This window comes from Anomalospiza imberbis, chromosome 26 (assembly GCF_031753505.1).
Source record: "Anomalospiza imberbis isolate Cuckoo-Finch-1a 21T00152 chromosome 26, ASM3175350v1, whole genome shotgun sequence".
Taxonomy (NCBI): domain Eukaryota; kingdom Metazoa; phylum Chordata; class Aves; order Passeriformes; family Viduidae; genus Anomalospiza; species Anomalospiza imberbis.
Window position 1 is genome coordinate 1,349,593 of NC_089706.1, and position 25,270 is coordinate 1,374,862.

Consider the following 25,270-nt stretch of genomic DNA (forward strand, 5'->3'; position numbering starts at 1 on the left):
GATGGGTGGTGAGGATCTGGTTGCCCAGGGAGGCTGTGGATGCCCCAGCCCAGGAAGTTTTCAAAGCCAGGTTGGGCAGCCTGGCCCAGTGGGAGGTGTCCCTGCACATGGCAGGGAGTTGGGACTGGATGATTTTTAAGGTCCATTCCAACACCTTAAAATTCTGTTACTCTCAGTGGAAAGCAGATACAGAAGAGTTCCTAAATACAAATGTGCTGGTCAGTTCTGCAAATCCTCAATGCTCCGTTTGTGAGGATCTGCTCTGGGATGTGTGTCAGGTAGAAAATACTCCAGCTTTGTGCTGGAGACAAGCTGTCACTGACCAAGTGCTCTGTCTGTGAAACAGAACTGAGGCTTAGGCTCGACTTTAAATCAAGTGCTGGTGACTAAACCATCCCAAGGATAAAGTGGCTCAGCTGGGCTAGAAATGGACTAGCAAATGCAGTGTGAAGCTGAGCTGGCAGCTGGCTTTGGTTCGCGCTGTCCTCTAGAGCAGCTCCAGGTCGCTGTGTGCGGGATCCTGCGGGTTCTGTTCCAGCAGCGGGGACACCACCCGCTGTGCCCGGGGGATCCTGGGGGACACGGGGCTCTGCCAGGTTCCCTGTGCTCCAGGTCGCTTCCCCTGCTCGAGGCAAATTGTCCGAGCTTTCCGCGTCCTGCCGCGGGCTGGGAGAGCAGCGGAGGGATCAGCGCTCTGCCCAGAGCCTGTTCTGTCCCCTCCTGTGGGCTCCGAGCAGTGGCCAGGGCACCCCGAGCGTTCCGACACCCGCTTTTCCCGGTTTCTCTGTAAACGTGTAAAGATACCGACTCCTGTATTGCTGTTTCGTGATTTCACTTGATTTGATTGGCAGCTACGATGATTTTTTTCTGTGGTTTTAATTTATCTAAGGTCTCTGCCTCCAGAGGACGTGTACAATTGCCTGGACGACTGTTTGCTTTGTGCGGCCTTAGTGTATTTATTGACATTCGCGCGTGTGCGGGGGCGGCCCCGCGCCCCCCGCGCTGTCGGTAGCTGACTGTACACCAGTGTCAAACTGTTAAGCTATTTCTTTGTAAAATAGTCCTGCGGAATGCATAGAATTTTTTTCCTGTAAAGTATTTTTTTAATAAACAAAAGTCTGATTTTGTCCTTTACCCGCCTGGGCGCTTCTTTCCTCTGCGGCCTGGGGGCTCGGGGCGGTGCTCGGCGCTCGACTGGCGCTGCCTGGGTGGGGGGGGGGGGGGCGGCAGGCGGCGCCAGTCGAGCGCCGGGCGGTTTCCAGGGTAACGGGAGCGGGGCCGGGCTCGGTGCCGGTACCGGTGCCGGTACCGGTGCCGCCGCTCCCCATGGCCTGTCGCGATGCCATTTCATGGTACCAGAAGAAGGTGAGTGCGGCGCGGGGCGGGCGGGCGCGGGCCCGGCCGCGCCCTCAGCCTCCTCTCCCCGCAGATCGGGGCCTACGACCAGCAGATATGGGAGAAGGCCGTGGAGCAGACCCAGATGAAGGTACCGGCGGCGGCGGGGGGGGCCGGGCCCCGCGCCCCGCGCCGCTGACCCGGCCGCGTGTTCCGCCCCGCAGGGCTTCAAGAACAAGCCGAAGAAAAAGGGGCGCATCCAGCCCGATCTGATCGACGTGGATCTGATCAGCGGTGAGCGGAGCTGGCTCTGTTCGTTCCCCTCCGGGACAGGGATGGCACCAGGGGGCGGCTGGAGCTGGGTCACAGGAGGGTTTGGCTGCGGATCAGGAAAGGTTCCTTCCCCAGGGATGCCCAGGGTGGGACTGTTGGCGGTCCCTGCGGGTCCCTTCCAGCTCAGGGTATTCCATGGTTCTCTAGGTGCATCCCAGCTTTGTGCAGGGTGAGGGAAGCAGAACCTGCCCTGCTGCCCGGGGAGCCCCTGCTCGGGAGCACTGAAAACCTGAGAGCAGAGCAGGAGCGGTTCGGGTGGCTCTGCAGGAGTGCTGGGTGGGCAGGGAAGGGGCAGAGCCAGAGCTCTGAGAGAAGACGAGGAGCTGCTGTAGCTGTGGCTGCTGGGACCGTGCGGCTCTGAATGGTGCCCGAAACTGGGCTGCTGTCACCCCCTGCTCAGCCCTGTGGCAGGGCTGGGGCTGCCACACGGGGAACTCCAGCAAGGGAGTTCTCGTGATTCACAGTTAATAATGGCTTGTTTCCCCTTTAATTCCAAGGCTCTACCTTTGCCAAAGCCAAGCCTGAAATCCCCTGGACATCGCTGACGAGGAAGGGGATTGTGAGAGTGGTGTTTTTCCCCTTGTTCAGCCAGTGGTGGATACAGGTCACTTCCCAGCGTATTTTTATGTGGCTCTTGGTGCTCTACGTTATGCAAGGTGAGGGGACAGGCTCTGCCATAAACCTTGTCCTGCAAGGAATGTGACATCAAAGAATGTATGGATGTGGCTCTTGGGGAAAGGAGTTAGGGGTGGACCTGGCAGTGCTGGGGCAGTGGTTGGACTCGATGGGCTCAGAGGGCTTAGCCAAGCTTAGTGAGTCTGTGATTTTGTAGTCCATAATCTAAAGCATGAGGATCTTGTCTGGAACCTACTTAATGTGCATTTCACAGTGTGTGGCACTACTAATTGCAGAAGTTAACAAACAGTGCAGCAAAGCAGAGTAAAAACAAATAGTTGAGACAGACCCTCTAATTTTTGCCTTGGTGCCATGTCCCCCTTTCCAGTGGTAGCAGTGGTGCTGTACTTCATGGTGCCTGTTGTGAGTGCCAGTGAAGTGATGGGACCCCTGTGCCTTATGCTGCTGCTGGGGACAGTGCACTGCCAGATCGTGTCCACCCAGGTGAACAGACCTGCAGGGAGCAACGGGCTCAGCCGGCGCCGCAGGTGAGCACCAGCAGGGCCCTCGGGGGGACTGGAGCCAGCTTTCCTCCTTCAGGTGGCTGCAGCAAACCTGATTCCCTCCAGATGTTGTCCCTTGTGCCTTTCCCGGTGATGCCCTGATGTGCTGGGGGTATAGGCAGAATTTTTGAGTTTGGAAGTCAGTATTCTGTCTGCATGGCTTCAGAAAAATGCCATGCAAAAAGCTGTTCCAGTCTCATTCAGATCTTTTAAAAAAGGCCTTCAAGTAGCTTCTTACACCAACTTGATTCTCCTTGTCTTAAAACTCAGGAAGTTACGCAAACCTGTGGGTGTGGATGGGAACAGTTGGTGCTCTCCTGACAGAACCAGCAAGGAAGAGCAGTCTGGCTCTGCATCTCTGCTGACCAATTTATCCAGTCTGCTCTTCCAGAGGAGGTATGTGGTCCCTGCGGGGCTTGTGCTGCTCATGACACTGGGAGCAATTTGGTACTGGAGAATGAAGGCACAGCATGGGCTGTCACTGACATCCCCACAGCCTGTCAGTCTTCTCTTGAATTAAAACTTTCATGGCAATGTGGGAAGCTGATTCCTCAGGAATATTTAGTGTGTCCTTATTAGATCATATAAAATTAGACTGTATAAAATTAGATCGTGTGAAACCAAGTGTTAGATGAGCTGAAGAATGTGGTGGAGTTTATTTTTATTTATCAGATAAGTGACCTTGTTTGAGTGAGTGCCAAGATTATATTGCTGTTTTAGCTGATTCCCAAAAGCAATTGTGCCTTCTGCTTTGGACGGTTGTCTCACTTTGGCACCTTCCTTCTCTAAAAGTAACTCAAGGAAGAGGAGGAGAGATTCTATGGGATAATATTTCATTGTTTTCTCCTGTTTCCCCAGGTGAGTTTCCTGGTGAGTTTCCAGCTCACAGGTGCTTTCTCTTCATGAGGACTTTTTTTTTCTGATTGCTTTTTTTTTTTTTTAATAATGAAAAATTTCCCCTTGATTTGGAAGTTTTAAGATACTATTAGAGATACAGAAGACATGTTGAGTGAGAGTGAAGCAGATATAAATCTTTTAACAGACTCAGCACACAAAGCCTGCCGAAGGAAATTATTTATCCCTTAGGTATCTTGTTTGATGCTGCACCTGTGTGACAAGCAGATTGTTTTACCCCAAAGAGTTTTGCCCTGACATAAAAGCATTTAATTGTATTTTCTCTCCTAGGAATAGAACAGTAAAGCTGGTAGCTGAGAAAGGGACTGAGACAGAAAGTGGTGTGAGTGCTGTGGCTGATGGCATCAAACCCAGACAGGCCAGATCTGACCACAGGCTGCTGCACTCCAAAGAGAAAAGTAAACTTTCTGATGGGGAGAAGAGCCATCAGGTACTGCCAGGGGAGATCCTTTGAAATCACATTTTCAGTGTGTTCTTTGTGTGCCCAGAAGTGTGTTGGTATTTAACAGGGTGGTTTGATCTAATACAAGATATTCCCTCCTTCTGCTAATCTTTGCCTGCATTAGAGAACCTAGAAATCCCTTTCTGCCTCTCACTGAGCAGCTGAAAAGGTGCTGGTACTTTCTTTTCATAATCATAGAATAGAATTCCAGAACACTTTGGGTTGGAAGGAATCTTAAAGCTCATTCCACCCCTGTGGGTAGGGACACCTTCCACTAGCCCAGGTTGCTCCAACCTGACCAAGTATGGTCAAACAGACAGTGCTGGAATGTGTGTTTGACCAGAGTGCTCTGTTAATTGTTGACACTTCTGATCACAAGGTGTTCAGTTAAGGGAGAGTGCTGATGATGACTAAATTGGCCATTTTCAAAAGCAGCTCCATAAAATATTTTGTCTTGCAAGACTGAGACCTCCCTTGGGGAGAGAGAAAGAGCTAAAGCATCGTGACCTCTGTTGAAAGCTTTGAAACATAAAGATTTTGGGAATTACTCTTGAGTTTCCTCTGGGCTTGTAGTGTGCTAACTCCACATGAAGAACTTGGAGTAGATCCTGTGTGGAATTCTGTTGTACTGTGCCATCCCACCTCCTCTCTGTGAAGGAGCTTGGAAGGGGGCAGAGCTTGGTGTAGGGGCACAGCCCAGGATTTTGGGTTTGTTACCCCCCAGCTCGTAGATACATCTGGGCTTGAGGCTCTGGTAAGGCACAGCCAAGAGCTGCTGCTGCATCCTCCTCTTCCTGCCCTTTCCCCAACTCCAAATCCACCCACGCAAAATTCTCTCTCATTACCTCTCAGGCAAGACAAGAGCAGGGGGAAGGAGTTAAAATCTGTGAAGTCTCTGATGCCAAGAGAATTCTGTTCCTGTGTGTTCTGTGGGGATCGTGTGCTGCCTCTGCAGGCACTGAGGGCTGTGCCAGGGGGGCAGCTCTGCCCCTGAGCCTTTGATGGGACTCAGGCTGGTCCTTGCTGTGGCCTTGGCTGTGCATGTGTAGGATGATGGCACCAACAGGGACGGTGCTTCTGACGAGCTGTCGAGCGAGGAGGACGCCGAGGCCGTGGCACAGAGGATCCTGCTACGCCCCAGCATGGAAGGGGCTTCCAGTGACAACAGCTACGAGGAGAAGAAAAGGCCTCTGGTGTCTCTCAACCAGGCTGTCTCACAGGTACCCAGGTGGGATTAGTGCTGCTTTCCACACCCTGTTTTCTGTGGATAATGAGGTGATTTTCCTTTGGTCTTGGCAGGTCAAGCAAGCCCTGAAAGGTGCCAGAGACTCTGACAGTGTTGTGGAGTCTGAACTGGAATCCACATTATACAGGCAGGTATGGTCGTAAAGTCAGGAGAGGGAGCTTTCCCAGGCCTGGCAGGGCTCACAGAGTCACAGGTGGCTTGGCCTGGAAGGGACCTTAAAGCTCATCTCATTCCACCCCCCCGCCATCAGAACAGACAGTTATGAAATGATTGTGCTTCGGAATCCTCAGGTGCAAGGTGTGACCTCTTCCCTCCCTGCTGCTTGGCAGCTTTGTAAACCTTCACAGTGCTCACAGTCCTGATTGTGCTGCTTTGTTAAACAAACCACAAACGAACAAATAACTAACTAACTCTGTTGGCAGCAGAGGACAGTCCCAGCTGCCTCTAATTGCTCCTGCAATTGCTCTTGTGGTTGGGAGGCAGTGCTGTGCTTGCAGCTTTTAAGCTAATAAATTTTGATTTTAAAATCACAGACTATCCTGAGTTGGAAGGGACGCACAAGGATCAAGTCCAGCTCCTGTAATGAAGGAATAAATCTATTCTGTGAGACATACTCAGTCACTTCTTTACTTTGGTTTTTTGCCCCTGCCACTCACCCTACCTGAAAATAAAATACAAATATGTGAATATCAAGTTATAAATATGGAGATATATAAATTAATACAGAATATAAATGAAATATTAAAACACATTCTGCAAAAGGCATAAAAAATGACATTTTTGTATTAAAATGAATATGTCAGTTTTTATTTGGAATGGGGGTAGGGAATTAATGGGGAATTAAATTAATAGGGAATTAACTCTGTGTGAGTTTTGGTATAGAAATGCTTTTTCCCCAAACATTGTCTTGAACCATTTCCACCGTGTGGGTGCAACTGGGAGCACTCAAAGCTCTGGGAAGCTGGGGGAGAAGAGGAGGAGGAGGATGATGATGAGGGTGATGAGGAGGAGGTGCTGGTTGTGCAAGCCACGTGTGGTGCTGTGCCGTGTGACCCTTGCTGCTGCTGCAGGAGCCCAGGTCGTGCCTGAGCGTGGGGCCCCGGAGCTGCAGCGGGAGCCGGCGGGACTCGGAGAGCACCCGGCAGGACTCGGAGACCGAGGACATGCTGTGGGACGATCTCCTGCACGGCCCCGAGTGCCGCTCCTCCGGCACCAGCGACAGCGAGGAGCGCTCCCCCTGCGGGGACTCCCGCAGGGACCTGAAGGAAGACGTCTTCCAGCAGGTTGGTGATTTCCATCCAGGAGCTGGGAGTGCTTCTCCCTCTTCCCCCCGTCTTCCCAAATATGAGTGGCACATGAGGATGCTGCTGGTGCAAGGTGAGCAGCCTGGATGAAGCCGCAGTCACCCTGGAAGTCTGGAGTGCTGGAAATGATATCAGTGATTCAGGATCAAGTCTATCCCCTGCCCACTGCACAGCTGCTTATCCCAAAACAAAGCATTTCACCCAAAATGGAATTTCCCCCTCAATCCAAATGTGGTCTAGGCAAAGGCATTTCTTACAGCAGGACAGAAAGAGCTGACCCAGCTTTTGCACTCCTCTCTCTTTTCTAGAACCATCTGTTTTGGCTGCAGAACACCAGCCCAGCGTCTGCCAAAGTGAGCGCTCTGATCTGGGAAGGGAATGACTGCAAGAAGGTGGACATGTCCGTGCTGGAGATCAGTGGGATCATCATGAGCAGGGTAAGGGGGCTGTGTGGCATTGCAACCTCTCCCTCACGCTTCAGAAAACAACCACCAAAACCCCTGGAAACAGCTACACATGCAAATATTAGGGGCAGTAGGACACTGGTCCCTCCCCAGCTGCAAAGATGGCTGTCCCACATGTTCTTACTGAAAAATTGCCTAACCACCAGTTTAGGAGTTCTCTTGAAGACGGACGAGTGCTAATTATCACTGATTGTCTCTGCAGGGTGCTGAAAGTGGGGGGTTGATTATTTGGCTGATTGGTTTTGGGTTTGGACTGAAATGGGTGGAATTATTTTAGGCTCTGTCCGGTGAAGGGAAGGGGAGCCCACTGCTTGTCTGAGTTGATGCTACCACAACAGCAGGCCTTTTCCTTGATGCAAACCCCAGGTAATCATCCCATTTTTATTCCTGCTTGCCAGGTTAATGCCCACCAGCAAGGAGTGGGGTATCAAATGCTGGGAAACATCATCACCATCGGATTGGCCTTCCTGCCATTCCTCTACAGACTGTTCCGCACAGATAACCTGGAGCAGCTCTGCTCCATCTCTCTGATGGAGCTTCTGCACATCTTCTGTGGAGCCCCCATCAGCGCCCCTGTGCTCATCCTGTCTGCCATCAACTTTCTGGAAAGGCTGTGCTTAACCTGGATGTTTTTCTTCATGATGTGTGTTGCTGAGAGAACCTACAAACAGGTGGGTTTAAAGGTCCTGGTGCCTTTCAGGAACGTGGAAAGCAGAAATAAAAATGGCATGATGACCTTAAAGCTCATCTCATCCCAAGGTCAGGGATGGGAGTCTGGGAAGGCTCTTATTGATCAGTCACAACTTATACCTATCAAGAGCATTCCTGACTCGCCTGTCTCCCCCTTACCTGTCCCCAAGGTCTTACTCTGTCCCCTCTCTGATGCCCAGAGAGGCTGTGGCTGCCCCATCCCTGGAAGTCTTCAAGGCCAGGTTGGACAGGGCTTGGAGTAGCCTGGGAGAGAGGAAGGTGTCCCTGCCCGTGACAAGGGCTGGAAAAAGATGAGCTTTAAGGTCCCTCCCAATACAAACCAATCTGGAATTCTGTGAAAACAACTGCTGCTACAGAGGCTGAGTACCCAGGTCTCATGCTGAGCTTCCTCCAGTGACCCCTTTTGCCTGATACCACTAAGAATCCCAAACAATCTGTTCTGTTTTACTCTAATTTATGGTTCTGGTTTTAACTTGCAGAGGTTTTTGTTTGCCAAGCTCTTCAGTCACATTACATCTGCTCGGAAAGCCAGGAAATACGAAATCCCTCACTTCAGGCTCAAGAAGGTGGAGAACATCAAGATCTGGTTATCCCTTCGCTCCTACCTGAAGGTGAGTTCTGGTCTGGGGTTTGGTTATTGCAGAGGGAGTGCCAGTGCCAGTGCCAGCTGTTTGTGGTGGGTTTTGCCTGCACACCACACTCAGCCCTGACCCTGTGTCCTTGTTTCTGCAGAGACGAGGCCCCCAGAGGTCTGTGGATGTTGTGGTGTCCTCAGTGTTTTTACTGGCTCTTTCAATTGCTTTTATCTGCTGTGCCCAGGTGAGAATTTATCCTTTGTGGTTTATAAAGTAGGGAAAACCCTCCCAAGTGCTGGAGGCTTTTCTTTCACCAGCCTACAAAAGGCTTGGCGGAGACTGCCAGTGGGACAAGGAAAGGCACTTCATTGCCTGTTAGTTGGACAGAGGGAGGGGAGAGGAGGAACAAGGCTCCTTTTCTGAGCAGAAGGAAAAAATATCCAATTCCAAGCTAAAGGCAGGTTAGAAATGAGACCTTTCCCTGTAACCCCATCTCAGGAGTGATTTACACTTCCTGGGAAGAGCTGTCAGTGCCTGTAGAGCACACAGGGCTGGGCAGAGGAGGAGCAAGGGCAGTGCTTGCGCACTTGTCCCAAGAACAGGCACTTTGTCAGTGACATTTGGTGCTTTGCTTTCTCCCCATACAGGTTCTTAAGGGTCACAAAACCTTTCTGAGTGCAGCTTACAACTGGGAGTTCCTGATGTGGGAGGCAGCACTGCTCCTCTTTCTGCTACGTCTGGCATCTCTGGGCTCTGAGACCAACAAAAAATACAGCAACATTTCCATCCTGCTCACTGAGCAGGTAGCTCCCTTCAGCTTGTTCTCCCCTGGGCTTTGTGGTTTGTTTGGCTATAGTTATTGTATTTCAAACCAGCTTGAGTACTGGAATCAAACTTGAAAATGTAGGGATCAACCCTTGTGTTGGCCAGAAGGCAACAAAGCACTGGTCAGCATGGGAGGGATGAGCTGGTCCTGTTGGGCCAGACTCAAACTCCAGAGTTCTAGATTATTTTGGTCTCTGGGTTCATGTGCGTTAGCCAAAACAATCGGAAAGGAACGGTGTTATCAGTGCTAAATTCACTACTTGAGGAGTGACAGCAGACTGCAAAAATGGCTCCAGTTTCCCTTAGTTAGGACTCGGTTGGGGGCACTGGTGCTGGAATATCAACCCCTGGCCTGTGGTGTCTGTCACAGATAAACTTATACCTGAAGATGGAGAAGAAGCCAAACAAGAAGGAGCAGCTCTCTCTGGTGAACAATGTGCTGAAGCTGTCCACAAAGCTGCTGAAGGTGAGCTGCTGTGCCTGAATGGCTGGATTTTATGGCAGCAGGGAGTTATGGCAGAGCCATGTGGCCCTGCCCTTCCCTTGCCTCTTGGAGTTGGTACTCACAGAGGGGGTTTTTCAGTGCTGCTGCAGCTGTGACAGGAAAGGGAGCAGCACCAGGCCAGTGTGGTAATTAGTGCTGAGAACTCTTGATGAGCAGTGGTTTAAGTAAGTGAGAGGAGAGGCTGGCGTGAGCACAGCTTCTCCTGACTGCTCCAGTCTCATTTTCCTTCAGCTGCTCTGATGCTGGAGCTCGCTGCCAGCAGCAGGGAGAGATTTGGGAAGGAGTGAGCAGAGTCTGAGTCCATGGATTGGGCTGGGTGATTCTGCAGCCTGGAGCGTCAGGCTCTGGGGCAGCTGGGGTTGCTGCAGAGACTTTGGATTCAGCAGGAGATGTCTCTGGAACACTGGCAATTCCTGTACGTGTATCTAAGAAAGGACACAGAGGCAGCCCAGTCTGTTGTGCCAGTGCTAAGCTAAAAGTCAGAGGATGAAATCTTTGGGGAGTGCTAATGGACCCTTGTCCTGTCACTGCAGGAATTGGATAGTCCATTCAGGCTGTATGGACTGACCATGAACCCACTGATCTACAACATCACACGGGTTGTCATCCTCTCTGCTGTCTCAGGAGTGATCAGTGACCTGCTGGGATTCAATATCAGAGTAAGTGTCCCTGAGCCAGCCAGCAGAACAGCTCTGGGGCCACAGCCCTGAGAGAAGCCTGGGTTTGCACTGGGAACCCAGACACCAGAACCTGCTGGCTGTGTCCCCACCTCCCTGAGCCAGTTTTGGGGGCAAGGACAGGGCTCACTTCAGTTTTGGTTCCCTTCAGGTGAAGCTGTGAGAATCCAGGGTTCCTCCCTTTATCCCAGTCCTCCTGTGGCTCATCCTGGAACTGGAGCTCACTGAGCAGAGCAGGAGGGGCAGGAGACACAGAATGTTACTTGGAGATTAAGACCATTCCTGTTAGACCCAAACTCCCTTTCTTATCACTTTGCAGTTATGGAAAATTAAACCATGAACTGGCAGAACATCAGCCCTGGGCATCTCCACCAAACACCAGAGAAGAGAACCAGCAGCGTGGGCAGAAAGAAGAAAACTGACAGAAATCTGTAATTCCAGTTTTTAAACAGATTCCCAGTGTATGCATCAGAAGTTTTCTCTCTGCTTTACTGCTCTACAACATCCAGAGTGAACTGGTCTCCTCGGTGATGTCATCCCATGGCACGCACAGAAAAACTGGATTAATGGGGCCAAATCCTGGCAGCTGGCCCTGAACCAGCAGGAACTGCTGTGGGACAGCAGACACTAAAGCCATAGGAGAGCTGCAGCTGGGGGGACACCAGTGGCTGTGGCTGGGGCCATGTTTCTGTAAAACCTGGACCCTGGGCATGTGGCAAGGAGGAACTCAGCCCTCCTGGCCCAGTCAGCCTTCCTGGGGCTGCACTGGAATATTCCAGGTTGAGAATCCTTTGCTGCACTGACCTGGCTGTGCTAAGAGCTTTTCTTTCCTTAAAGCTGTGTGTGCTCAAGGCTCTGCCTCCATCCTGAAGCAGCCCAGGGTGCACCAGGTGAATTCCCCTTCCCTGCTGCCAATCCAGCAACACCCAAATCCTGCTGGTGGCTTGTGCTGGGGCTGCTGCAGAGAAATTATCAGTGTTTTTGGAGGACAGTGGTTACAGGAGAAAAACCTTTCAACACACACTACAGACAAAGTGTTCACGAGCTGGAGAATGCTTTGTCACATCCGTTCCCTGGGATACTCGGCTCCATCCTGTCCTGGCTGGGACAGCAGCTCTGCTCCATGGTGTGAGCAGCTGTTGCAGCCCAGCCCTGCAATAGAGCCTCCCCCTGAACACCTGGGGAGGAAATCTGGGGGGGAAACCAGCTTTGACAAAGACTTGCTCAGGTTCATGTTTAGAAAGGTCATGGAGAGCGAGAAAACTTTTGAAGGCTTCTGCAACGTTTCCCTTCACTGGCTCCAATGGCTTCTATTTATTAGTAGTGAAAAGAGCAAAAACTGAGGAACTTCTCATTCCTTCACAGGAGGGTGAAATGGCAGAAGAATTTTTGGTAGTAAATTGTTTACAGCTATTTTCTGTACAAGGAAAAAATGTGAGATGTAAAAGGAGGTGACATTTTTACATAGCAAAATGTGCAAATAAACCTGCAGGACAAGCACTTCATCATTACCAAGGGTTCCTACAGCTCTTGATGATTTTTATACCATCTTTTTGAACATCTGTTACTGGAACGGGGGGGGGGGTCAAGGAGACATCCAATAATAAATTGCATTTGTTTTCCAGAACAGCAGCATGTTTGTGGGTAAAACCTGGCTCACACCCCTGAAAGCCAACCAGGGCCCTGGTTTAGACAGTGCACAACCAACAGGCCACGAACTGGAGCTGGGGTTTACGATCTGTGTAAAAATAACGAGTGACTTGCAGGCGCCTGCAGTCAGAACCTCAGGAGTCTGTGTGGAGGTGCTGTGCAATAGATAAATATTTACAGCCAGCACATCCATCCATTGTGTAGCATTCCAAGGCCATGTGGATGCAGGAAGCACAGAGAAAGGTCTTGGGAAGGGGAAATCCCACACAGGTAGGGCTCGTGGTTCGGGTTTTGACTCTTACAATGCCATTCTGGTTTGTGCATGTGTGTGGTTTTGGTTTTCATTTCTTTTTGCCTTTTTTTGCACTTCTTTGGGCTGCAGGCGTTTAGTATTTGCTATGGGGTGGCAGTAGGAAAAGATTTTGTCCCCTAATTTGCATATACAATAGAACATTTGCATAATTACTCATTAATAATTATTCTTCAGTGCTCCATATGGGAGTAAGTGGGGTGGAGAATAATAGTAAGAATATGAGAGGTGTTACTCCAATCTGGAGCACTATTTATGGGCTTTATGCACTATAAATAAAAAGAAGACAAATAACAGCGTCTGGTGCAGAAAATGCCACGCTGCCTGGAGGCAGTTTTTAATTTATTTCATTTATTTCATTCTAAAAGTCTGAACAGAAACAGTTCCTGTGTCAGACCGAAGCAGCCACTTCACCGGACCTACAACGCCAGACGACGGGCGAGCGGGATCCAGGGCGGGGATGAAACCGCGCCGCGAATTCCCTGGGAAAGCCGAAATCCCAAGAAAACGCAGGAAGAGTCACTCCGCCCCCGGCGGGAGCCGGGCGGTGCCGCCCCGCGCCCCCCGCGCCCCACGGCCGCTCCCGCCCCGCCACCGCACGGGCCCCGCCCCCCGCGCCGCGTCACGGCCGCGCCCGCCTGCGATTGGTGGATCCGCGACGCCTCGCGCGCAGCGGCCAATGGCGGCGCTGGGCCCGCCCGGAGCCAAGATGGCGGCGCGGCGGGCCGCGGGCGGGCGGGCCTGAGGCGGCTGCGGGGGCCGCGCCTTGCTCCGCGCCCGGGGCCGGCCGGCCGGGGGTCCCCGCTCCCCGCTCGCGGGCTGGCCGGCCCGCCGGGCCCGCCCCGCCCTCCGCCATGGCGGCCGAGAGCGGCAGGCAGTTCTGGAAGCGGAGCGCCAAGCTGCCGGGCAGGTGAGCCCCGGGAAGGGGTGCGAGGGCCGCGCCCCCCCGCGCTCCGGCCGGGGAAGGGGCTCTGTCACCCAGCCTGGTTCCGGGGCTGAGGGTCGCCCTGTAAGGTCGGGGATGCCAGGAGGATCTGTCCCGGCTGCGGGGCTGGTTGGGGGCCCCGGGGTTCCTCCCTGGAACAGGGGCGATGCCAGGGCCACCGCAGGCTGAGGGAGCGGCATTTTGCTGCTGGAAGGTTTAATGTCCAGCGGACAGGGCTGGGGGCACAGCTGCTCCCTCGTCGGTAGGACAAGGCAGGCGGTGTGGGGGCTGCGGGGACCCCCCGTGTGCCCCCCATGGGAAGCAGGACGGAGGGACCTTGGAGGCCTCTTTGGGGTAGGCTCAGAGCCAGGGCCGTGCCCTCCTCCTTTGCACAGATCCTGAAGAAAACTCACCCTTCCCGAAGTCCTCAGAGGTGTCGCCTTGGGCGGCAGCAGCTCTGTGCCAAAGGGGAGCCCCCCATTACCCTCTGCTGGGTGGGATGCCGCTCCTGGTCCCCCTCTGCTCGAGGGGAAGGACTGGGGGGGCTCTGCTTGTACCTCCCCTGCCTCAGTTCCCCTCAAGGCACCTCTCAGGGATGGCAGGAACAAGTGAAATGAGTGATTGACATGGCACTTGGGAAGAAGAGGCTGGTGCTGATGGAGAGGCTCCCTACAACGCCTTGGGAGCAAGGCTGACGTGGAAAGAGGGCATCAGTCTCTCTGTGGAGCTAAACAAGTGCTTTTCCTGCCTGCTGCTCCTCACTTTTGCTCTCATTTGCCTTATCTGAGCCCTGCCCTTCGCCTCCTGGGGTATGGGTGCAGTCTGAAATACTTAGTTGGTTTTAAATCCTGCTGGGCCAGTTAAATGTCTCTTTCTGAAGTGCTTTCGCTCATCTGCCTGTCACTGTGCAGCTCCTTCAGGTTGGCTGGACAATCCATGTCTGTGGTAAGCAGAGGGAGAGCAAGGAGCTCTCTGTTCCTCCCCTGCTGCCCCTGTGGGAGGACAGTCCTGTGCTTTCCCCGGGTTATTTCCCAGCTGCTCCTGCCTCTTAGCTGAAGCTGTCAGCCATGCTCTCAGCTGGTGGTCGTGGACAGCACCTCTCTTCTCCTTTTGGTGACTTCTGAGCTTTTCCTTGGAAACTCAAACCAGGTGAACCGGTCTGGCCGGCAGCCGGGCCTGCCTGAGACACTCTGTGCTGGGAAGGTTGTGGCAGTGCTCTCTCCTCCTGCCTGCCTGCTTGGCAGGTATCCTGCCTCCAGGAGCCTTGTTCCCTCCCGTGTGCTCGTTGTTTCCAGGGACAGTCACCAACAGGTCTCCAGCAGCCTGACTCCGAGGGTGGAGGTGGGATGTCCTGCATCCATGGTCACTAGACAGCCACCTCCCTTTCTTCTTTTTTGTCTGAGCTTTGAGAGACCCTCCTGTACAGATTCTTGGCTCTCTCCTTTCTTTCCCCTGACAATCTGGCAGAGGGAGGCTTTGTAGGGACTTGGATACTGTGTTGGCTTCCTTTTCCGTGACACTTTCTGCGTTTGGTCGCTTAGTTGTATTAGCTTTTATTTCCTGATAAAGTTTATTTGCTGATAAAGTTGGTCCCTGTAGATTTAGGGTGGATTTTAGGTGTAAGTTTAGAACTGGTAAAAGCAGTTTTGTTTTTCCAGTGCTGTCTTGTGGTTTTTTGCAGTGGGAATTCTCTGCCTGGTAATTTTCTAGGGATGTGTTGGCTGAGTGCTCTGGCATATTGTGATGTGTTGTTTATTCCCTGCTCTTCAGAGAGATGGGCAGCCAGGGTCTGCTGGGGTTATTTAAATGCTGTTTTAAAAGGGGAGAAACAGCCTGCTGGAAGTAAATGTGTTGTGTGCCCAGAGGGGCAGTGGTGTTTCATGGCTATGCTCTGCTGCAGTGTCAATAACCCACACCCTGTGATGATCCTGGGAGGTGTCACACAGGGAGCACAGCCATTGTACCTCACACCATTGGTCACCCTTGCACCCTACACTGAGCATCCAGGGAGCAGGAAATGCCTGTCCCAAAGAGTTTAAACCGGGACAGAACAGGGGACTCATCCAGTCAGGCTGGGAGCACGGCTTAGATCAGCTTGAGACTCTTGTTGGGGAGTGTCTGGCTTGTAAGGCTTCAGAAAGAGCTGTGTGCAGGTGGGACCCTCTGCCATTGTATCAAACCTTGATTCAGAACCCCAGGAAAGGGTTTCCTCCCCCAGCACTGGCTGCCACATCCCCTCCTCTCTCTAACACACATCCTTCATGGGTCTTGTGGAGTCCAGGCCCTCCCAGGCCAATCAAAGCAGTTCCCCTCTGGCAGCCTGTGGGTCCCTGACAGGTGGAGGAACCTTGGCTGGATGTCCTGGGACAGTGTGAGTTTGGTACTGGGCACGGGAGAGGCTCTGCTGGCTCCTGTGCTGCAGGGAGCTGCCACACGTCACTGGGCAGCAGTGCTGCTCTGGAGGGCTTGTTCTTCTTCCTCCTCATCATCTCTTTGCTATGTCCACCCGTGGAGGTGCCTCTGCTTAACTGCAGTCCTGACTTCCAGGTGCTCATTAGTCATCACACTCTGTCCTAGGCTTAATCCTTGATGCATAAACTCCGTGAGGACTTCCAGCCACGAGGGACAACCACTGCAGTGGTGAGCCCACCCCTGGCTGGGCTGCTCCACCAGGATCTCTCTGTGCTGTGGTTGTTTCCAGCCTCTTTCCTGGCTCTCTGCATCTCTCCCCTGCCAGCTGGACTTGTTGCTTTTGCATCCTCAGCTTGTTCCCAGCTGCACCAGGCTGCCATGCCTCTCCTCTGTGGCTGGGCTCTGCTGATTTTACTGCTGGGCACCATCTGCAGCTCCTAGAAACCAGGCCAGCTCTATTGACCCAAGAGAAGCTTGTTCCTTGTGTGCCAGCTCTGAAAGGGCCTTTGTCTGTGCCATGGCATTGCAGGACTTGTTTTCCAGAGGTTGTTTCCCAGGGTGGGGTGGCTGCAAATAGTTCCTCCAATGCAGGTGAGAACTCAGGATCCCTGTCTCACCTCCAGAGTCTGGAAAAACAGTGATGAGCTTTTTTTTAGTGGCTCCTCTCGGAGGTGATGCTCCCCTTGTAGGGCCTGGAGCCCTCAGGCTCCTTGTCCCATGAGTCCCAAGAACCAGGGACCCAGGTGTGGTGACTCATTTCAGGCCATGTCGGAAGTAGTTGATTAAACTGGGATTTGGACCTGAGGCAAACCACGTACTGTACCAGGAATTCCTGCTCCATGGCATTGGCTGTGATCCTGAGAGCCAGCATGGGCTTCAAGCCCTCAAGTACATTTATGGAGGAGCCCCGGTGTCCCTGCCTGGAGTCCTTCCCCGTCCCACGGGGCCTGGCAGGGTGAGTTCCCCAAACTGGAAAAGAGAACAAATGTCAGTGTACGCAGCAGGTAGACTGAGACACGTGGCCACGTGGAGTGAGCTGGTGCTGCAGGAAAGAGCAGATCTCAAATCCCAGCTCAGGCTGGGCTGGGCCTAAGAGTTTAAACAAGGCTTCTCTTTGCTGCTGCAAAGAACAAATCTTCATCTGCATGTGGCACTTTGGATCTAAGGCTTGTAAGTTAGAAGGTTTGTGAAGCTGCTTTTGGGCTTTTATTCAGCTCCTGATAGCAGGCAAGAAGCATGACCCCACTTCAGGCTGAGATTATTTGTAGGACCTCTTTTTACAGCATCTTGGATTTTTTTCTTTTCCCCTTCCTGCAGCATTCAGCCTGTCTATGGAGCACAGCATCCTCCACTGGATTCCCGGCTCCCCAAAAAGTAAGTGTTTAAAAAGTAAGTGTTTGTCTCCTGGAGATGCAGCCACAAGGCCTGGCAGTTCTGCAGTAGGTGGAGGTCTCCAGCATCCCTGGCACTGTGATATTGCAACAGAGAAGGACAGCAGTGCAAGGGGTGTGGTGCTGCCTTGAGCTCTGCAAAAGCTTGCAGGGAGAGATTATCTGCTGGTGCCCTTTATGGCCAGAAATCCATACAGTAACACCCACATCAAAGGAAACAGACCTTTTTTTTTTTTTTTTTTTAGCAGTGTCTGATCCTTCTGCTCCTCTGTGGAGCTGGAGGAATTAAGGAAAGGGAGGTAAAACTGCCCAGCAGCTACAAGGCTGGAGAGCTGCAGCAGCCTTCCCAGCAGGAAAAGGCAGAATTCCTGGTCTGAACTGCCTCCTTGTCCCTGTCTCGTGCTGTGTAGTGGTGAAAGTTCTCTGCTTCAGGTGGTGGACTTTGGCTCCTGTAGCTAAAGAGTAAATTCCTTCTGTGCCTGAGGAAAGACCCAGGCTGGCCTGGCTGCTGGGAACAACTGCAGCTGTTTTGGGAGTGTCCTCGGAAGGAGACCTGCTGTGTCTGCCCTCTGACGTGCCTCTCTCCAGGGTGCAAGGCCTTTTTTGGAGTGTTAATCCACCTGTTTTGTGTAGGGTGGGGGAAGGCAGGGCTGGAGGAATTTTACCTGTCTCACATTTGCCCTTCCGAGCCAGGAAGGCTGGCACCTCTCCAGCTGTGTGCTGCCACTGTGGCCTCTGAGACTGCTGCCACAGCAGCCTGTGACAGCCACTCCTGACAGTGGGCAGCCCAGAGAGACTGAACATAGTCCTTAGGTCTGGGAGGAGGAGCAGGGAAACTGGAAAAAGGGATTGGCTGACTGGAGTGAGGGCGTGGGGAAAGGAAATAAAATGCACTCATCCAACAGCAAGGCTCTGATCCTGCTCCTCTGGCTCACAGCTTCATCAAGGACCGCTCCAAGGCCAGTGGGCTGCCCATGAAAAGCAAGAAGGCCTCCAGCTTCCACGAGTTTGCCCGCAGTACCAGCGACGCCTGGGACATCGGGGATGATGAAGACGAGGACTTCTCCTCCTCCTCCTCGTCCTCTTTGCAAACTCTGAACTCTAAAGTGGCCAAGGCCACGGCAGCGCAGGTTCTGGAGAACCACAGCAAGCTGCGGGTGAAGCCCGAGCGGTGCCAGCCTGCCCTCGGGGACCTGCCCACCAACTGCAAGGTCATCAAGTCCAGCAGCGAGGCCCAGCTGTCCAGGACCTCTGGTAAGAGCCATCTTCAGGAGCAGCCTCCTGCTCCAGTGCTCTCTTACTTGGCCACTGAACTCAACTGCTGGTTGCTACTCCCAGTACGGGCAAGAGGCTGTGACACAGCCCATAACACAGCAGAGGCTTTTTCTTCCTTGCAGTGTCCCGTACTCCAAGGAACCATTTTCAGAGGCCTGGCTTTAATGCTTGTGTCCTCAGCTGCTCAACAGCCTGCATACAGGCATGTCTGCCCCAGAGTATTCCATGTTCTGGGTGCTGTGTCAGTTTTGAGATCTTTTAAGTTCTTGCTGACACTTGCTCACTGTCTGCTTCCATGGTGGTTTGGTGTGCTGCTCTTAGCAAAGGTCTGGGTGAGGTCATGTTGACACAGCTTGGGCAGGGAATTGGGCAGCAGCAACCCCTGTTCACTGCCTTGTCTGCCTGTGCCGTGAGAGTACCTCAGGAGATGGCACTGGCAGCCCATCAGCTCCTGTCTCTGCAATTGCAATTAGCTTGATTGATGTTCGGATCTGGAGAGCAGAGCAGATCTGAACATCAGTCTGCCTTGTCTCCTGTGTCCTACCCACGTGTGGAGGGAAGTCTGATCCACTTGCAGTCAGGTGTTTGGATGCAGGAGGAAGGAAAGGAGGCAGAAATGGGGGGAAGTGGTGGAAGAGGCACCAGAGATGCCTGTGAAGTGCTGATCCATTGGAGTGGGCCAGTGGTGCTGAGGAACAGAAGGGTGAAATCTGCAGTGTCTGACAGTGGCTGTGGGAGTGAGGTGGGGTTGGAGAGGTGGAACCTCCATCCCCAGCTCAGTGCAGCCTCTGCTCCTTGCCAGAGGAGGCCTGTGTGCGGAGCCCCCTGCAGAAGCAGCAGTCCCTCCCTCTCCGGCCTGTCATTCCCCTCGTGGCTCGAATCTCTGACCAAAACGCCTCCGGGGCTCCCCCCATGACCGTGCGGGAGAAAACGCGCCTGGAGAAGTTCCGGCAGCTCCTTTCCAGCCACAACACCGACCTGGGTGAGTGGGGCACAATGAGGGTGGGCAGGGGAGGGCAGAAGGGGCCTGCTGCCTGCATCAGGTCGGCTTCAGGGTGGAAAAAATCACTGCCTGCAGTTGTACCAGATGGGTGTTTGCAGCAATCGCCCTGTTGACAGATGGGGATGTCCTCCAGCCCCTCCCTGTCTGTCCCTAATCATTCTCCATCTTGCACATGATGGCTGGGATCTGTGTCTGCATGGAGATGGGATGGCTGGGGGCTGTCTCTGCATGAGAACTGAGGTCCTGGCACACTGGTGACCCTGCGGCTCCCTGTTCTGTGCCCGAGCTGGGCTGAAATCATCTCTACTCTCCTTGCAGCAGACCCACACCCCCAGTCATTGCTAGTGTGGGAGCCTTCCTGGAGGCTCATTGTCTCCAGAGCCTGCAGGAGCAGACTGGGCTTTCCTCTCCTTCTAGGTGTAGTGGTGCCTGGACGTGCCTAGGATCTAATCCATTGCCACCACTGTCCGTTTGCAGATGAGCTGAGAAAATGCAGCTGGCCTGGTGTGCCCCGAGAGGTCCGGCCTGTGACCTGGAGACTGCTGTCAGTAAGTACTGGGAGCTGTGACACCGGAGTCTGGGAGGACTGTGCCACCTCAGGGACAGTGCTCCTGCACCTCCCCGTGGCCCATAGCCGGCTTTGCTTGTGTGTTCCCAGTGCCCAGCCTCCAGGTGAGCTGTAGGGTTTTTGATCAGGGAGTGCCATTGCTGCATCCTCTTGGGGCTCAAAGCCCAGACTGGTGTGGGCACTGGCTGGTTCACTCCCTTTTGGGGAACTGAGTCTGGTGAAGTTGGATTACTCCAAGCTCAGGGGCTGGGAAGGCCAAATTCCATGGAAGCTCTTTGCCCAGCTCCTGAGTTGTGTGCCTGATGTTTGTGCACAGCTGGCAGGATTTCGGGGCTGGTGGGGAGGGAGGGTCTGCCCTGAGCTGAGTTCTCCCAACGCAGGGCTACCTCCCCGCCAACTCGGAGCGCCGCAAGCTGACCCTGCAGCGGAAGAGGGAGGAGTACTTCGGCTTCATCCAGCAATACTACGACTCCCGGAACGAGGAGCACCACCAGGACACCTACAGACAGGTAGGAATCCTCCTCCTGCCCTTCTGCTTTGGGTACAGCCCTCTCCTCTCTCTTGCTGCTGCTTGTTCTCATGGGTGGGGTCATGCCAAGACTTGCTCTAGCTGCAGCTAGGAGGAGTCTTCTCTTTGGGGGAAAGGCCCCATGGTTCTGTCCTTGTTAGTTTAAGCTTTTCCTAAATTGATCTAATTTAGGAAAATTTCAGCTCTGAACTACCTGCCTGCACATGAGCAGAGCAGACTGCAGATGATTTTCTCAGTACAGCTGTCATCTGTAGCCCTCACTGTGCTTGTCAGCTCTTGCCTGGGGGAACACTCATGGTGGATTCCCCTCTGTTAGCCTGTGACAAGTCATTGTGCCCCTGGAAAGCACAGCTGGTGTGTGTAACCCACCTTCTTTTCCAGATCCACATTGACATTCCAAGGACCAACCCACTCATTCCCCTCTTCCAGCAGCCACTCGTCCAGGAGGTAAGGGGGGTGAAGCTCCTGCCCTGCATGTGCCATGGATGTGTGTGTGGAGTGAGGCCAGCACTGCTCCTAGGGAGTTAACTTTGTGGGGAAACTTCCCTGCCTGACAGCTCCTGATGCAAATACCTCCTGGAACTGTCTGGTCTTGTCCCACGTTTCTGAAAGCCATCAAACGTGGAGCTGGGGGGTTATGAGATGATCTCTGCTTTGGTGAGGTGTGGCCAAGAGCTGGTAAAAAACCCGAAGCTTTTGAGACAAATTGAAGGTGTTTGAACCAGAACACAGGATAGTTCTGTTATGCTTCAAAACCTCTTTTATGGGAGCAACCCAGGTAGGGGTGGGTTCAAGAGGTGGCCAGGAGGTGTGGGCAGCTGTCCTCTCTGGAAAGGAGCTCGGTGTGGCAGAGCATGGTGTCCAGGGGGTTGGGGCAGTCTGGGAATGTTGGTGGCTGGGAGGGAGGCTACCCTGTTGGGAAGTATTCTGATCTGTGGTGTTTTTCTGGAAGTACTTTGCTGATACCTCATCTTCCCACCTGATGTTCAGCCAAGGAGGCTGCTCTGCCCTGTCCTGTGGATATTAAGCTGTCTGGGTCTTGAAAAGTTGGGTCTGCCTTTCTTCAGGCAGAGGTTTTGATGAGAAGCCTGGACTGTCTTGTCTGAAGATTGGGCTGGCCTGCATGTGGGATCTGTGGATGGCACAGGAGTCTCTCCTAGGACTTTTATGCTTCTGACATTACCTTACTGCTGCAGAAAAGCCTGTCAGTGCATGGTCTGCACTCCCTGAGCTTAGCAGTTATGCTTTTCTGCCTTCCCTTTGTGCATGGCTAATGCAGGTACCTGCTTTTCCCCTGGTTCTTCCCTAGATTTTTGAGAGAATCCTGTTTATCTGGGCCATTCGCCACCCAGCCAGCGGCTATGTGCAGGGCATCAATGACCTGGTCACCCCGTTCTTTGTTGTGTTCCTCTCTGAGCATGTTGGTAAGTGACACTTGCTGCTCCAAGCACTCCTGACCATGGGGTTTGAAGTGCTGTGAAATGCTGGCATGAGGAAAACTTGCTCTGCTGTGCTCTTCCTTCGGAGTGCCTGGGCCAGGCTGGAGTTGTATTTTGACCTCTTGCTGTATCTCTGCTCCCTGGTTGCTTGCCAGGATTTCTGAGCCTCTGAAACTGGAAATGGGCCAGCCTAGCCCTGTTAGTTGATCTGATTTAGTGGCGTGACAGCAGCCTGGTGGGTGCTCTCTTCCCATGGAGAAAAGGGAGGGCAGTGCTGGGTCAGTCAAGGCAGGAGGGCCAGACCTGTGTCTCCTGATTGGAGAGTGTTGCAGTGCCTCCTGCCGAGCTTTGGCCTGATAAAGCCCCTGGGGTTGTCCCATGTCCCTGGTGTCCTCCATCTCCCTGATGCTCTTCTCTCTCTTTTGCAGAGGAGGATGTGGAAAACTTTGATGTGACAAACCTGTCCCAGGATGTTCTACGGAGCATCGAGGCCGACAGCTTTTGGTGCATGAGCAAGCTGCTGGATGGGATCCAGGTGAGCCTCTGGGGCCACGGGAATTCCTTTGCCCTCGCTGGGGTGCCAGTGTGGTTGTCTCCTCTCCCTGTCTGGGTGAGTATTCTGCATGCTCCAGCATTAGGGAGGTTTTGCTACTTGGGTGACTTTAGTTTCTTCACTAAATCTGTTAATCTGTGAAATCCTGGGGAGATGGGTGCTGTGGCTGTCCAGATGGCCCCATCCTGACAAAGGAACTCACAGCAGGCAGACAGTCCTGGTGCTCATGAGCCCTGTCTCCTTGGCTCACAATAATCTCACCCCAACGGTCCAGCTGCTGATCCGGGTTTGATCATTTCTAGCTGTAGTTCAAGCTGCTGCTTCTGACTCGGAGCCTCTCCCCACAGGACAATTACACCTTTGCACAGCCAGGGATCCAGAAGAAAGTGAAAGCCCTGGAGGAGCTGGTCAGCCGGATCGATGGTAGGTGACATGGAGTCTGGTCAGGTTTGTCACAGCAGAGGGAGGCCTCCTTTGGGAGAACTCTCAGGGCAGGGGTAGACACTTCTTACAACACTCATGGAACCAGAGCAGGGCAGGGTCAGCCAGAAACCCCCTGGTGACAGCACAGGGTGAGCAGAGAAGGAACTGGGGAGAAAAAGGTCTCAGCCTGAAAGTGTGTGAAAGCCATTGTGCTGTGAGCAGCGTGCAGGAGCTGGGGCACTGTGAGCCCCAGGTGTGTAAGTGAAATGTGCTGTTTCAGAGCAGGTACATAATCACTTTAGGAAGTACGAGGTCGAGTACCTGCAGTTTGCCTTTCGCTGGATGAACAACCTGCTCATGAGGGAGCTGCCCCTCCGCTGCACCATCCGCCTCTGGGACACCTACCAGGTATGCAGGCTCCACTGCCCTCCCTGCTTGGCTTGTCACTGTCACTTGTGTCCCTGTCCCCACGGGGACAAAGGTGTCCTGGCACCAGCTGGGGTGCTGAGGGAGACAAAGCAGTGTGGCCCCAGGATGCTCTCAGCCAGCTGGGTGATGGGTGGCTCACACCTGTGTCGGGGGGTCGTTCTCCAGCTGAGCTGCAGGGGTTCACCCAGAGTTTTGCTGTCCACAGTCAGAGCCAGAAGGATTCTCCCATTTCCACCTGTACGTCTGTGCTGCCTTCTTGATCAAGTGGCGGAAGGAGATCCTGGATGAGGAAGACTTCCAGGTAAGACCCTGAGGTTGGGGGTGATTCCCTGGGGAAGGGAAGTAGAGGGGAGGGAATTGCTGTGGTTGGGAGCCCAGTGTGGACATAGACAGCTGTCAGAGCTGGCTCCAAGAACATCTGGTCTCAGGAGCTTTGCCTGGAAGTTAACTTGAGTCTTGGTGATAAGGACAGAGAATGGAGCTGTTGGAGGGTTCAAACATCCCGTTCCAGCTGTGATCACAGTGTTTGCCCTCCTGTGCCCAGCTGTAACCCTGTAACAGCACCCTTACTCCAAGGGGCTTGGGGTGCTTCACTGGTTCAGATCTAGACCCAAGCACATCTTGATGTTGTCCCTGAGCCTTCCAGACCTGCAAGTGTGGTGAACAAAAGTTACTGAGCGCTGCTGCCACTGCTCAGGCCAGCCCCAAGCCTGCACTGGATCTGTGCTCTGCTTTCAGCCTCTCCAAACTAAGCATCATCCTCTCTTCCAGGGCCTTTTGATGTTGCTACAAAACCTGCCCACGATACACTGGGGTAATGAAGAGATTGGGCTGCTGCTGGCTGAAGCCTACAGACTCAAGTACATGTTTGCAGATGCCCCAAACCATTACCGCCGATAGGTGCCCAGACTGGCTCCTCTCTCCCGTGCCCGCCCCTTGTCCTGGCCCGATCTGATCACTGTGGCATTTTTGTCATCCCAAGTCCTCGGACACTCCAGCCAGCAGCTGCTCTTTGCTGTACAAAGCTCACCTGAACTCTTGTCTTAACTCTGAACGTGTGCCTGTCTGCCACTCCATGCGCCTGGATGTGCCATTTTGACGACTCTCAGTATTTCACTCCGTGCTGGTGGCTCACGCCAGGAAGGGAGGCTTCAAGGGGCTGAGAGAGAACATGGGGGAAGCTTTACAGATCAACTGAGCCAGAGACGAAGCCCTCCTGTCCTCTCCACTCCCTGTCCTGGCTTGTCTGGCTGGGACCACTTCAGCTTTGCTGCCTCCCGTTGGCCTGCACCACGTGCGCTGCTCCGTCTGCTCCCTCCTCTCTTCTGACACCGTTTGCGCCAAGCCCCAGATGAAAATGCCTTATCAGAGACCTGCCTGGCCGCAGAATCCTTCCCCACGAGGGTGGCAGGGCAAGAAGTTTCTCTCAGGGCCTACCTTCGCTCCAGGAGGGTCCAGAGACCCCCCCCAAGCACTTTGTGGGTTCACAAGAGAGTCCCTCGTGCCTGCCCTCCCTCCTTCTCTCCATCCTCTTCGCCTACCTCTCCCCCAGGGCAGCAGGGCAGGCACGACGGGGGCCACGACCACCCCATCCACACACACCTGGAATGATGCGTGCCAGCCTGGTGGAACTTTTGGTGACTGATGTTCTGTGAGTGCAGCCCCATCCAGAGAGTGGGGAAGGCACGGAGGGGGTGCTGGTAGGGGAGCAACATCTCCCAAAAACCTCCTGACAACGTCCCCACTCCTCCGAGGCGTTCTGTGTATATTGTGTTCTTGTGTATATGGGTCAAAGATGTACAATATATGTCTTCTCTTTGTAGCAGATTTTATATTTATAACATGAAGCCCTT

General features: G+C 53.4%; 2 protein-coding genes across 4 annotated transcripts; both read left to right on the forward strand.

Annotated features, from left to right (window-relative positions):
* Nucleotides 1–1,245: 1,245 nt before the first annotated feature.
* PHTF1 (putative homeodomain transcription factor 1) lies at nucleotides 1,246–12,137 on the forward strand. Of its 3 annotated transcripts, none has more exons than XM_068173458.1 (18): nucleotides 1,255–1,365; nucleotides 1,430–1,486; nucleotides 1,560–1,629; nucleotides 2,166–2,324; nucleotides 2,672–2,831; nucleotides 3,117–3,242; nucleotides 4,032–4,191; nucleotides 5,253–5,423; nucleotides 5,503–5,585; nucleotides 6,528–6,732; nucleotides 7,062–7,190; nucleotides 7,616–7,888; nucleotides 8,408–8,539; nucleotides 8,661–8,747; nucleotides 9,151–9,306; nucleotides 9,699–9,794; nucleotides 10,367–10,492; nucleotides 10,830–12,137. In XM_068173458.1, the coding sequence occupies exons 1-18, from the start codon at nucleotides 1,327–1,329 to the stop codon at nucleotides 10,848–10,850; spliced, it is 2,250 nt and encodes a 749-aa protein (XP_068029559.1). In that variant the 5' UTR covers nucleotides 1,255–1,326; the 3' UTR covers nucleotides 10,851–12,137. The 3 variants fall into 3 exon arrangements, with proteins under 3 accessions (XP_068029560.1, XP_068029559.1, XP_068029558.1); XM_068173457.1 differs by having other exon boundaries at nucleotides 5,503–5,580; nucleotides 6,520–6,732; XM_068173459.1 differs by lacking the exons at nucleotides 9,699–9,794; nucleotides 10,367–10,492; nucleotides 10,830–12,137 and adding exons at nucleotides 8,831–8,881; nucleotides 8,914–8,964 and having other exon boundaries at nucleotides 1,246–1,365; nucleotides 5,503–5,580; nucleotides 6,520–6,732; nucleotides 9,151–9,310.
* Nucleotides 12,138–13,188: 1,051 nt separating this feature from the next.
* TBC1D22B (TBC1 domain family member 22B) lies at nucleotides 13,189–25,239 on the forward strand. The gene is made up of 13 exons (XM_068173216.1): nucleotides 13,189–13,380; nucleotides 17,125–17,181; nucleotides 18,136–18,452; nucleotides 19,276–19,455; nucleotides 19,954–20,024; nucleotides 20,425–20,553; nucleotides 20,955–21,020; nucleotides 21,883–21,997; nucleotides 22,441–22,547; nucleotides 22,913–22,988; nucleotides 23,269–23,396; nucleotides 23,623–23,718; nucleotides 24,189–25,239. The coding sequence occupies exons 1-13, from the start codon at nucleotides 13,325–13,327 to the stop codon at nucleotides 24,315–24,317; spliced, it is 1,527 nt and encodes a 508-aa protein (XP_068029317.1). The 5' UTR covers nucleotides 13,189–13,324; the 3' UTR covers nucleotides 24,318–25,239.
* The last annotated feature ends 31 nt before the right edge of the window (nucleotides 25,240–25,270 follow it).